Here is a 14044-nt window from a genome sequence, read left to right on the forward strand (position 1 = left end):
TTAAACAGATGCTAACAAACCGAGTCTGTAGTTCTTCAGCCTACTTTCCAGTACAGCTTTGCATCACTACCATAAAGCTGCAGCTTATTACTAAATGGTTGAGGAAAACAAGCAACATTTATTGTAGAATCTCCACTGCCTCCAAACTACAAAATTACAAATATACAGTTTAATTTCATGTGTGTGAGACACATCCCAACAAAGCAATCATGTATTTGTATGATTTTTATTCTTCTTCAGTGTTAAACTCTTTAAAGAGATCAGATGAGTTTCAGGAATTTTCCTGTTAAGTCCTTTTGACATTGTGCTGTCCTGTATCAGGCTTCACGGCATGGGGACTTAAATCGTTCATGACATTTCCAGACAGAGTCTGTCTCTCTGCCTCTTTATTCACAACGCTAACAGAGGGGTGCCCACGTAGATAAAAACGCCACGGCTTCTTGGCCCATTCCCCGTGGGACTCTATTCCGATGCGTGGTGCTGATACGATATCTTGGGGTTTTGCCGGACTTGTGTCGGGATCATTCTCCAGCCACACATCTGGGTCTGAGGCTAAGTCTCGACGGTCAAAACATCGTGGTATATTTAGAGCCTGGCAGAGCTTTGAAGGCCCGTTGCAGAGCTCTTTTTCCTTCAGCTGACGGGCTCCCTCTTTGCGTCTGGCTGCCCTCAGCTGCCTCATGACGGCCTGACCCTGTAGGGGCTCGAGTGAGCGCAGCAACACAGCAGCACCCTCCCCTGAGCAACACAGCACACAATATGCATCAGTCAGCAAGGCTCCACTCTGTCTCCTTCCTTTTACCCTTTAAACAGCGACTATTGAAGCCATGAACTGCTGTTTATGTTTAATGTTGTAATAATGAAGAATGATCAAAACTGGCCTTTTCACATCCATTGTTAACAATAATAAATATATGAATGTGAACAAAATTAGTGACATAATGTACAAAACATATTGCACCTTTGGTGGGTATAGCGTTTACCTTCACTAGACACGTTCATGCATAGGTAGATGCCATAGATTGGATACACGTAGATTGTGCCAGGCTTCATAAACATGGCTGTGTTTCTCTCGGTGCGTTTGCCTCCCGCCGAGTGTGAGGCCTTGTCCTCCCCTCCAAGGTAAGCTTCAGTTTCCACTATTCTTCCTCGCAACTCCGTACCATCTGCACACCTGTGGACCAGCACCTGCAGGAACAAAGGACAGGGAGATTCTTTCTCTATATCCACAGGATGGTGGGTTACATAGATTTGTCATTTAGCTGAAGGATGCTACCTACAAAACACAACTTTGACAATCAAAACCACAACAAATGTCTATTTTTAATGTCATGGCAAAAGTCCTATGAAAGCAAAATAATAAGTATCTCTGACCTTATTCTGTTAAGCCAAATATTCCTTTTGCTTCAAAAACTGGGTACGGACGTATTTTCATGAGGTGTACAATGAACGATCAAAGAAAATCCATGCTTGCCAGCATGCCAGTTTTGCTGCTAACAAAAAAAAACAAAACAAAAAAACTACACCTCAATCACACTTTCATGAATAAAATATTCCAGCTCAAAATCTTTATTGATTTATACTTGTTGGGAATAAAATAATAACTAGGGCGCACTGCACCAGCATAAGAACAATTGGTCTGAGGATTTCAAGCAGGGACCGTGATGTGCTCGCATGTGAAGGTCGTTGGGACCCTGCAAGGATATCGCTATTACCTACTGCCAAACCTTGCTGGAAGATGCTACAGGCAGCATAATGTTCCCCACAGTATCTCCAGAGTATTTCATATCAGTAACATGGACTCAATGCAAACTTGTTCTCAATTGTGAGGAAACCAGGGTTTCAGTGGTGGACCTGCAACTTCTGCTCACAACTGTACAGTTCTGGGGTGTGATGGAAAGTCTACTGAAGTATGTTGTGCCACCCTCATGGAGGGTGTTTCTGACAGGTTGCTCAGAAATATAACCTTTACACTCTTGAGACTTTGCTGGTAGACACAATAAACCTCCAAAGGCTTGTATGGAAGTGCCATCATGGAAGAGGTGGACTACCTTTGCAGCCTGAATGGTCGCAGGTATTGTCTCATACTACAAGTAGTGACAAAACTAGAAATAAAATCAGTTGGATAAGGAAAGAGCAAAACCTGATAAATCATTCCCTTTTTGGGAGACTTGTTTTTGCCTCTCCAGTACGCCTGTTGTCAATTTCATTTGCACCAAAGAAGGTAAACTATGTCAAATAAATACACAATGGTTTATGGACAGATTAATATCCCTGAAGTTAGCAGACTTTGTTTTTGAAGAAGCATATGTGTTTAAATAAACAAATAAGCAACAGTTAGACAGCGTTAAAAATGGGAATCAGTGCTTAACAACTTAAATACAATCACTGAAAGTAAGTTTATCAGGCACATTCAAACGTACAGAGGCCAGTTACTAAGATATAAATTGAAAGGTGAAGTTAAAAAAACAACAATTTTAAACTAAAATAAATTTTCTTCCCTACATTTTGTGCCTCCTGACTTTTAAAAACACACACACACACATTTACATACAAAGGTGTTAAATTCAGGTGAGAAATCAGCCTACCTTGCCGAGGAAGGCTTTAGCCAAACTGATGCAGGGCTGCTTGAAGAAGTCCTCTCCTAGCCTGTGCTGCTGCTCATTCCCGGTAAAATAACAGCTTCGCTCCGCCTCAGCACTCTGAGCATTTTCACACTGACTGGGCTGCTTCTTAAGCGCGGTTTGTGAGTCCTTTGGCTTCAGCTCCGTGTCCTTGTTGTGTTTATTTAACGACACAGTTTGTTCAGATGTTGCCGCCGCCAGCGCTAGCATCTTTCTTTTTCGCGCTGCCATCATCTTATCGTAAATTCAGAAGGTTTACAGATTTTTAAAAAACACATGTAGGACGGCGTGTATTTATAAACCCAACAATACGTTTATTCAATATTTAGTATTTAATTCACAATACAAAGAGTCTTATGGAAACCGTTCACGTACTAGCATACAGGAAGTGGATATGATTGTTTTGGTATCTCTTAAAGGGACCGCGCACTTCTTGGAGGTAGTGGGAGACGTTAACCTTCAAGGCTTTCTCCTAGAAAGATTTTATTTTCCCATCTATATTATTTTATATTTCAGTTGTGAAAGAAAAAAAATATTTATGGTTAAGAAAATGTGAAAATAAACATGTTTTGCAAAGAAAGAAAATTCATGAATGCAGTTTTCTTCTCTTTTTGGGCTGAAAATGTTTAAGCAGCCACTGACTGTTCATTATGGAGCAATTCTATGGTAATAAGACTGCCTCTAAGAACAAATCTCCATCTTTTTCTCACAAAATGACTTTACAGTGCATTATGAATTTTGCCCTTCAGCACAGCAGCCACTTTGCCGAAAGACTACCTGACAACCTGTGCCCTTTTCCTGCTGCTGCCTTATCTTTTCAGGCTCATTTGGATAATAAGAGGTTATAAATAGAACCACTCTGCGTGCTCTCCACTGCCTGTGCCCAGGAAGTTGACGGCGCCAGTTTGGCCCCAGGCGTTTTGAGCCCATGCGGCTTTCTGGAAGACTAACAGTATGTGACGTGGTCATGCCACAGACCACAACTTCAGCAGGGAAATACAAGTTTTCTTTTTGGCTACTGTGGAGGCAAATCTCTGGCTGTAAAAAGGAATCAGCCTATTATGATGCAGATGAAAGGAATGAACTGCAAGTCAACTAATAAAGATGGACTTGATGTACCTTTCTTTTTTGACTTTTATTTATACATGTGAAAGAGAAAAATAAGCACGAAAGTGTCATCTTCCTCATTTGGTCACAGATTCTGTGTGGCATTGCACAAAAATAGATGACTGGGACAAATTTGCATGGGTAGTCATTGGGTATCATATTCTGTACTTTCTCTTGTCTCCTTTTTGTGCTGATCAAGCAATAATTTAATCTTGAACCTCTTGAGGTTTGATTTCCAGGTTTCCTCAAGAAGCAACACTGTGATCACCGTGTTCATCCAAGGGCTGCGCTTCTAATGGAAACCTCAAGTAACTTATTGAGCCAGAATACATTCCAGACAGAAATCTGCTGAGCATGTTCAGTAGAAGTCTCCTGGAATGGCTTGTTGACTTTGTCATGGCTGGTGGGCCAGAGAACACCATTGTTTGCTGTGACTGTGTTGCTACTGCCCGTCAGCAGTGCTTGTGCGGTTTGGGCTGAGCAGCTTTCATTGTTGCTGCCACTGATAATCATAGCAGCCACATTCTGGATCACTGTCAATTCCAGCAGCCACCTCAGCGATCGTGACGCTGAGCAGGAACACCAGAGACTCCGCTGTGTGTGCAGATGGATGAGCAGAATGCCGCCAGAACGAAATGGCTTACTACACGATGACTCCGAGAATTCTATGAAAAAAAGCAATTGATCTTTTGGGTTTCATGTGCAGTATTCAGTGTGTTTGTGTTTAATTAAGGGAATGGTAAACTTATTTTAAAGTGACACTCACTGGACTCTTTACACCTTTTTTAGTACTGGGTTAACTCTCTCATGGTTTCAGATCTGCCTCAGTTTGTAGTGGCACAGATTCAACAAAGTGCTGGAATCATTCCTCCAAGATTTTGGTTTAGCAACTTTGTGATGTTATTACAGATTTGGTGCGAATTTTTCGGCTGCGCATTCATGATGCAAATTTCCTATTCCACTATATTCCAAAGGTGCTTTATTGGATTGAAACCTGGTGACTGTGGAGACGTGTGGAGTGAAGGGAACTCGCTGTCATGTTCAAGATGAGATGATTTGAGCTTTGTGACACAGCTTGTTGTCATGCTGAAAGATGTGTATACTGTGGTCACAAGGGAGGGACATGGTTAGCTGTAATATTTAGGTAGGCTGCTTTAACACCATTACACCATCACCAGCAGCAGCCTGAACTGTTGATACAGTGCAGGGTGAATACATTTCATGCTTGTTTACACCAAATTCTGACTTTCTGATTTTCTGTGACATCCAAATGTCACAGAAAAATTGAGACTCATCAGATCAGAAACCTGGTCCTATTTTTAGCTGACAGGAGTGACCTCCCTGTGTTGTCGTCCTTTGCTGTTGCTTATCCATTTCATGAGTTGATATTCTGTGAATTTAGAGATGCTCTTCTGCATACCTTGGTTGAAACAAGTGGTTATTTTAAAAAAAATTAAATCCAGTAGAATTTTGTGCAGGAAAATCCTAGTAGATCACCAGGTCCTGTTTGGCACCAACAGCCATCCCACATTGGAAGTCACTTTAATCAAATTTCTTCCCCATTCTGATGCTCTACCCTTTAACTTCACCAGGTTGTCACGACCATATCTACATGCCTAAATGCATTGAGTTGCTGCCATGTGATTGACAGATCAGGTATCTGCATAACATTGCAGCCAAATATGTATACCTAATAAAATGGTCTGTGGGTGTATGCAATAGCAGTTTGGCATTACTACATTTAGTTTATAACTATCTCTATAAACACATTACATCAAATGGATGTCTAAAAAAACTAGCCTCCTAAATTTATATCTCTATTTTTGAGTAACGTTTATACGATATCTTAGGTATGAATGTCAGTAGCACCATTGCGAAACTCAGACCATTACATAGTTTAATTAAAATAATTTCCCTAAAAAACTGTTACACTTTTAAAGAAAATTCCAAAATATAGTTTGAAGTAGTAATAAAAATATTTAAAAATATTAAAAATAATACTTTCTGTCATCAGTGTGGTAATAATGGGGCGATCGTGGCTCAAGACTTGGGAGTTCACCTTGTAATCAGAAGGTTGCCGGGTCGAGCCCCAGCTTGGACAGTCTCGGTCGTTGTGTCCTTGGGCAAGACACTTCACCCGTTGCCTACTGGTGGTGGTCAGAGGGCCCAGTGGCACCAGTGTCCGGCAGCCTCGCCTCTGTCAGTGCGCCCCAGGGTGGCTGTGGCTACAATGTAGCTTAGCATCACCAGTGTGTGAATGGGAGGATGACATGTTGTGTAAAGCACTTTGGGGTCCTTAGGTACTAGTAAAGCGCTATACAAATACAGGCCATTTACCATAATGTGGACGGACAGAATCTCGTGCATTGTAATTTTTATATGTTATACTATATTGTACTATTGCATGATGATTGTTATTCTTTTAGATTTTTTATTACTATTTATATATTATTTTTATACATTTAACTTGAACATCGGCAGAGCTGCAAACCAAATTGTGTCACACTGCATAATATATGAATGAAAATAAAGACATATTCTATCTATATTAAGTATCCGTTTGAGACGTAACACTATGTCGCTATTATATGACAGTCATGATTTAAAAAGAGACAGCCATGATGTTGGTTGGTGTAAATAAACACAAGCAACTATTACTGGCATTGCTGAGATTACGTCTGGTCTTGGTCTGTGTTTAAATTTGTATTGCCTGCATGATATAATCGACATCTAAGCACCATAAAAAGCCAGAAATCAATTTGAAAGAGATTTTAGTACTTAGCGCTGCTCATTCCATTTCACAGTGTGTTAGTCTAAGTTAGTTTTCAGAGAGCCTTTTAACCAAGGTTATTAAAAAAATGTGGACGTGCATTTTTAATGGACCTCTTAACATCATTTCTCTTCTTCAGAACAAGCTTTATGTTGATAGATAAAGGTTCACTATAAAGAAAATAATTCCAATAGAACATTTAATTTCATTAATTTACATGATAAATTAACCTTCTTTTCCAGAGCAATAACATACATGACTGGAGGGTATTCTTTCTTACTAGTACTACAAGAGTCATTAGGTGGTAGGTAGTATTTGCATCCTCAGTGTGTGATGGGATTAATTATTAATTGCCAGCAATTAATGATTCATGCACCTCCTTTCTTGTTTGCTGCAGAGGTGTGGCGTGTGTGTGTGCTGTACAGGTGGCTGAGGTCTCATCAGGAGATGGAAGCAAGAGGATCACGTCATCTGAGACCCAGTTCATACACCTTGCACAACAAAGAAACGTTTATAAAGAAACAGGTTTGTCTCTTTCCACATCTCTGAACTCACATGTGGAGTTTTAAACATAACCACTGCGGCTTAAATAGGCTTAACCACAGGTTAGCTAATCACTGTAAATAGTTCAAAGGTTCTCTTTGTTTATCTAAATCACGCATAAGATGTTGTCAGTTTTTCCCAAAATTCCCACAGAGACATTCAACAGGTAGAGCTCATTATTTGTATGACTCAACATAATAACATGAGAGCCTATGACAGTTTGAAGACCTTTTTTTTTCAAAACTTTGAGCTGTTTGGTTATTGATTGAACCTACCTGACCTTTCTCTGCCCTACTCTGATAAAACTTTCCTCGTCTCGGCTCACACCTGTAGCCCTCAGAGGGAACAGTTGTTGAGTCAGGCTGAGGGCAGGAAGACTGCCTGGAAGATTACCGGTCTTATCACAGAAACAAGTGAACATAAATGTAGCCGACATGACCACAAAGTGAAAGCCTATCTGTCTGAGTTATTCCACAGCCTCTTTCTACTTCTGTATTTTGTGCAGTCATGTGGTCTTTTAGTGAATGAATGCTTGCAAAGCACTTTAACTCATTTAACTTACCTTTCCTGATCTTTTGCTTGTTGGATTGCTGCTACTAAAAGCAAGCGTCATGTGAAGTGATTTCTTAGATGTCACTGATGCTGGCAGATGGGCTTTTTCCATCAAATGAAAATTAATTTAAAAAAATCATTTACAAAGTTGCATGATTGGAAACTGTATTTTGCCTCTTTTGAGAACATAAAGCATGTCACCCATGTACAAGCAAAACACTCCCTGTAGTGCTACGAATGATGGTCTCTGCTCTGCTTTTCCACTCGGCTGAAGACAGAGGAAGCTGTTTATGGACCGTCTGACAATGTCCTTTTGGTTAAACATGATCCTCACGCTTACCCCTTTTATCTGTGTCTGATTGATGGGTCTACAGGGGGGTTTGAGTGCTCTTACAGATCCTGTGCTGCTTCCTAATTGCTGCTTCTGACCTAGCTTCAACCCTCCTTGGTCCTAGGGGAAACTTCACCATTAATTACTGTGACTTCATGGTATATCAATCAGGGTGTCCTGAGGGGCCTCTCAACCACCCTTTTACAGTCAAGTACATGTAGAAGACCCACTGAAGTCTGATAAACTCATTCCTGTGGTGGGAATACAATCTTTTGCCTAATTTAGGAGGATGTTTCTGAATGAGCTTGATTTGATGTGTGGCTCTCAGTCACGCCGGCAAAGACGAGACCCCCGGGTGCAAGACGAAGTGGAAGGTTGAGGTGAGAGTAAACTAGCTTTTTATACTTTTAACCATATACTGTGCAGTAATAGCTGTGAGACCAATGTGTTTGAAAACTGCTGTGGTTCATCACTGTGTTTGAACGTATTTAATTCAGTGTTAATGCAGAGATTGGTTAAAAAAATAGCGTGATCCTTGTATCAGATTTCTCATAAATGAGAAGAAACGTGGAGGCGATGTTACAAAATTTGAAAACCACACTCATATTTCCTGTACCCGGAAATGTGAATACTGATTTCCTGACAAATCTAAAATTAGTTAAAGGAGCTGGCTGACTGTCAAATACTTTTTTTTCCAAAACTGAAAAAAAGCATTTATTTGTTGCCTCTAGATCTCTAGGGGATCCTGTTGAATGTAAAAACCTCTTGTTCTCATAATCCAGACAAGTAATCTACTCTGTCAGCATAAAATGGGGCCATATTATGTCTTCCATTATTTTAACAGCAGAAAGGCAACGATACCCATATTCAGTGGAGAGTGTCTTAATAAAGAAGCAGATCAAAGCAGCTATGAAAGAGACTTTTTCCAGGAACCTGAGATGCTTGTGCCCTGAAACCTCATCTGAGGGAAGGCTCTGAGCTTGGTGCCCCTTGTCAGCACCTCAGAAACTTTCTGCTTCCTAACATCCATCTCTGCTCTAGAGAAAATTCCCAGGTGAATCTGAGCTTTCACTGAAACCAGGATGGAATGCGCTGTAGTGGTCTTTTCATCAGATGGAGCAACAGTGTGTATTAACGGTTGCCTGAATGAGGAGCCTCAGTCACTCAAATTAAATCTCTGAGTTTGCAGCGTAAAGGAAAGTCTGTCTATCTATCTATGGTAGCATAATTTGCTGTTTGAGTTGGATTGTTGTCTTATATTAGGAACTGTTGACATCTCCATTGCTAATTCCCCCTTCTTTCTTGCTTTTGAGTTAAGAAACCTCTTGAGTTTAGTCAGCCACATCAGCAGACCCAACCTCAGAGTCTTATGACAGCGATGCAATACTGAGCCTGTGGATGCTCATCGAGTTGATAAAAAAAAGAAGTACTGTTTATGTAATTGATTCTTTGCTGCCTCTGTAATGAAGCAGGAGTGTATCATTTCACTAAAATATACACAGGGGAGCAGAGGGTGGAGGCTTTGATAATCATAGAAAGCATGTGGTGTTATGATCATCATGTGGCAACAAGCATGGTTTTGTCTAAAAATTGACCAATAAGCTGAAGAATTAGGTTTTTGTGATACATGTTTCATATTCTTTTGACTTGTTTGCCTTAGATGAATATAAATAAATACTGTTGTTAGAACTACATAAATATGAGCGCTTTGATGACCGCTATAATAATCCTGAATGCATACTGTTTTATAGACATATCGAGTTGCATTTTGACGTAGAATTCACTTCAATTCTCTGTGTGTGCGGGCCAGTTTAGCCACCAGTACCTTACAGTTATTTGGTAGGAAAATGTCTTACCCTGTATTCAAAGTCCATAACCTCAAATGAATTCAAACAGGTCCCTGTGCTGTAACAGCTTGAGCCCAAGTAGCTCGTCTTTAGTCTGTGGGAGCAGTTCTTCACATGCATAGTGCAATCAATCATTTACTGGATGAAGATATTCGTGTAAACACTTGAAATTTTAATATAATCACTTCATTGCTGGGATTTTGTGTGCGTGTGTTTGTATAATGCCTTAAAAAGCCAAAGTTATGTATCTTAGCTGATAAAGATTCAAAATACTATGATATGTGCTGTTAAATCCTGAAGGTTAATTCGTGTAATTATCAAAAACTATTAATACGAGCTGTGATTTTTTTTTTTAAAAAAAACTCACTGTGGTTTATTGCAGACGTGTTTAACTACAGTCTGTGTGGGTTTTCCTTCATTCACTCCACTGGGACACATCAATATAACTGATATGAAAGCATTATTATTGTTTAATTGGCCACAGCCATTTATCGTGAAATTTAATGCCTCTCATAACTATAACAGTCATGGTCCCCCCGTCTCACTGTAGATGAGGGTTAAAGGTTTCAGTCACTGGACCCCACTGTGGCTGAGGATATCGCTTAGTCACCCCGTCTGGAGAAGAAGCAGCGCCTCCCTGTGTACACACCGATTGGTTGGTGATCTTGACGGGCTCGCCTTCTCTACAGACCGTCTTCAGCCCAGGGCGGGGCTGATTCTCTACCAAACTGAATTGCTACAACCGCCAGGAGGAAACTTACCCCGGGTCGATCCATGGAGCAGTGTGGGAATGCTCCGTCTGTAGCAGAGAACCGGACGGCAGCCTCATTTCGACTTAATCATCCTGGACTGCCTCAGCTGCTCTTGGGATCGAGAGTGACCGGATTGAATACTACAGCACTGGGATTGGCTTAAAAAAATAAAATAAAACAAAATAACAGAAAAAAAGAAAGAAAACCCATCTGCGGGGTGAGAAAAGAAGCGCGTTAATCGCCGCACCGCTGTCAGGATGATGTGACAAATCATTTATCTGCTGCCCGTGGAAAAATCAGTGGAATCGGATTTTTTCTCTTCTTCTTCCACTGCTGGAAATCAACTGAACCGGTTGTTATAAGGGTAAGTTGAGACATTATATCGTGGCACTCTCGTGTGGTCGCCCTTACGGAAGGCAGGACTCGGAGGAAGCGCTCACGCGTCGTGACCGCGGTGGAAACGAGCTCAATCCGGTCGATTGAATTACTGGTCAGTTAATTGATCCACAGAGGAACCCTTCAGACTCGGGTTGGCTGTAGTAAACATGGCATCGGTTAGGTTACGGAGTGCTTTGCCATTTTGCACTCATTGTGAAGTTTTCATAGAGAAAGTGGGCTATTTAAAGTGCTCCAACAGCAGCCAATAATTGGTCTATATTTTTGCCCAATCACCTGCTTAACAAGTGTGATACAGCCTAACCTACATAGTAAAAGAGGCGTTGAAGTGGAATTAATGGGGTGTGAAATGAGCTTGAAGTCTGGAAAGGTGAATTACTTTTATTTTTGTACTTGAACTCCTCAAATTCAGGATATATTACTCTCGTTAGACTCCTATGAGCCAAAGGCGAGGTGGTTTCCATTTCAACATCTGGTTAGATTATCTAATCTGGCTGTAGGCTCATCACTGGGAGAAAGCCCCAGCCTCATCTGAATTATAGATGTAGCATAAATGTTTTGTGGATAATCATGCAACACAGCACACATCGAATCCCACCTGACCTTATCTTTGTCATTCTCCTCCCATATCACCCTTTCTTCCTCTTGCTCATCATCATAAACTGGGTGCACATAAATGGTACATAATTCATGGGTAAAGGGTGCGAGGAAAGAGTAGCAAACAGTATTTTCTTTCCACCCCCCAGTCTCAGCCTCTGTGCACCCTGAAAGTATTATTTTGTCTTTGGATGTTTGTTTTCTGTTGAATTGCTGCTTTTGTGATGCACAGACACACTGTGACTCAGTGTGACTCAAGAGAAGGGCACACGTTTCTCAAAATCATACCCATGGAGCAGACACTTAAATGTCTCGATTTGACTCATCAGCGGTCCGGAGCTCTGCCAGGATGGCAGCGCAAGCAGCGCAAACTTATTAACAAACTGCACTCTTATTGACATCCACAAAGGGTATGTGCACCTCTGTCATACAGTACCTGGGCAGACTGAAGTGAAACCATAGACATACTGTATTAGAAACTGCTGAGTTATTTTGGCAGACAGGACATAGGAGCACATGGCCTGGTTTGTGTGCCCAGTGTTCCTGATCACATGGAGCAGGAGGGGGGGATCATATCTCTGGGTGATGTAATCACACTAATAAAGCAACCTCCCGATGTGTGATAGTGGCACTCATTCCTATCCTCTGTGTCTGCTCCAACTGGACCCTGGAGAGAATATTCCCAGTGTGTCTGTGTTTGTGTGTTTGTATGTCCATGTGATACTTGGAAGGAGCTGGGAGTAGCTGTGGTGAGGCCGGTCGACCATTCAGTCTGGCTTTTGTTGACCAACTGCTATGTGAGTTTTGCAGAGGGCTGCTTAGGGGGCCACGGTGTAGTCATGCCTACATGACTCACAGTATGTTATCTGTCTATCAGCCTAGCCAAGTGTACAATCCTGTATAACTGCTTCATGGTGTTCAAAACTGTTTCGGGGCAGGATTTTACACTCAGTGATTGATATTATCAGCCTTCATTCACTGTCATTTTCAGTAGATATCTTTCCCTGTGTATCTCAAAGCATAACAACTGCAACTTGGCAATGTTTTTATGTGTGACCTATAATCACTTCAAGATGCTGTATCTACATTTAGGACACACTTATCTGGCCTACAGCGGGCTCACTTTGATGCGCTTTCAATGGGCTGATGCAGTTTTCAGTAAGACTACAAACAAGCTGGAGATTTCCTGAAAGCCCCCCTCTGAACTCTAAAATCTGCCTGTTCTCGAACTTTGAGTGTACTCTCTGTGATTGTGGGTCATTTTAAGTCTGGATTACGCTTTCTCCGAGTCCAAATGAAATGAGCGTCACTGGGCTGAACAGTTCCATGTGTGCAGAGCACATGCTTCTCAAAATAACCTCAGGCTGTTTCACCAGCACACACATCTGTATCACGAGTCAGAAAGTGGCTCACTTCACAATCCTGTTTACTGGGCATTCTAAAGCTGGGGTTAATTCCTAACCTGCTACAAAATAGCTCTGCTGATTTGCTTAATTAATGTTTAAATAGCAAGATAGTGCACACTGTAGAGGCTCCTAGGTTAAATCTGTTCATATATGCACATATTTATGCACATGTTCTGATTGCAAGAAAAATGTCCCTTTAGGGCCTTTTCAGGATACTTTTGCAGGGAACAGTGCCTACTCTGTAGAAGATACCTCTGAGCAGCCCTAAAAAGCTGGGGGGCATAGCCAGATGCAGCTAAAGATGTTGCTAAATAATTTTACTAAATAAAAGGCTTAAAGCAGCAATAAGAAGCAATTACTGCCTCTACCTAGCACCTGTCCAGAGTTTCTGCAGTGGAAGCCCAGCTGTTTATTAGTGTGTTTATTAGAAAGCATTGCATGCTATTATTATTATCCCAAAATATTGTCACTTCTAAATTTTAAGATAATGTAATACTTATGCTTTTCATGTAAAACTTTCACATGTTAAAATTCTGTTAAAACGCAGAGAGGATTTAGATTTTGCTTAAGCTACCTTTAAAGCAGTGATATTCATCCTGGTTATTCTATATCTTCTGTTTTTCTAAATCAGAAAAATATATTAAAACCCAAGTTTAAAACACTCGGCAGGATGTATGACCTCACAGGTTTGGTATCCTTTCTTAAACTCTCTTCTACAAAATTCAAAGAGATTTGTAATGCTCGACCTCCCTACCAGCGTATGGAGTTAAAGATGTATTGTAGTGTCATAAAAGATTGATGTCTAACCGTTGTGCAGCTGAAACACACATTTTTGTCTGAGACTTTTATATACCTGTCATCTCAGGAAGCGTCTGCTTTGTGCGAAAGCTGCAACAGTTTTGTCTGCTTGCCCGGTGTATGAATCAGGGGCACGGCAGCATTACCTAGAGAAGTCAAACATGTTAACCAACTTGTTCTGCTGCTTTCCAAACAATGCATGTGCATTCCCGTTAAATATATTGGTTACAACTGCTACCACAACCGCACATTAGCTTAAAAGCATGTCAGGTCTGCTTGCTAGTGAGAGAGCTCACAGGCAATGTTTGATGTCTCCCTCCC

General features: G+C 41.0%; 2 protein-coding genes across 4 annotated transcripts in view; one reads left to right on the top strand and one right to left on the bottom strand.

Moving 5' to 3' along the window:
• Positions 1-98: 98 nt before the first annotated feature.
• On the bottom strand, positions 99-3042 carry mpg (N-methylpurine DNA glycosylase). Its single transcript, XM_004552186.5, has 3 exons — positions 2589-3042; positions 984-1188; positions 99-738 (listed from the first exon to the last, which is right to left on the bottom strand). The coding sequence occupies exons 1-3, from the start codon at positions 2856-2858 to the stop codon at positions 287-289; spliced, it is 927 nt and encodes a 308-aa protein (XP_004552243.3). The 5' UTR covers positions 2859-3042; the 3' UTR covers positions 99-286.
• A 7364-nt stretch (positions 3043-10406) lies between these two features.
• Positions 10407-14044, top strand: part of rhbdf1a (rhomboid 5 homolog 1a (Drosophila)) — a 33041-nt gene continuing 29403 nt past the window's right edge. Inside the window, exon 1 of one of the 3 annotated variants that reach the window (XM_004552189.4) lies at positions 10407-10890. The gene's annotated coding sequence lies outside the window, so the exon portion shown is untranslated. The remainder of the gene's footprint in view (positions 10891-14044) is intronic. The other 2 variants (XM_004552188.4, XM_004552190.4) reach the window with 2 other exon arrangements.

The sequence above is a fragment of the Maylandia zebra genome, linkage group LG4 (genome assembly GCF_041146795.1).
Source record: "Maylandia zebra isolate NMK-2024a linkage group LG4, Mzebra_GT3a, whole genome shotgun sequence".
In the NCBI taxonomy this organism is placed as follows: Eukaryota; Metazoa; Chordata; class Actinopteri; order Cichliformes; family Cichlidae; genus Maylandia; species Maylandia zebra.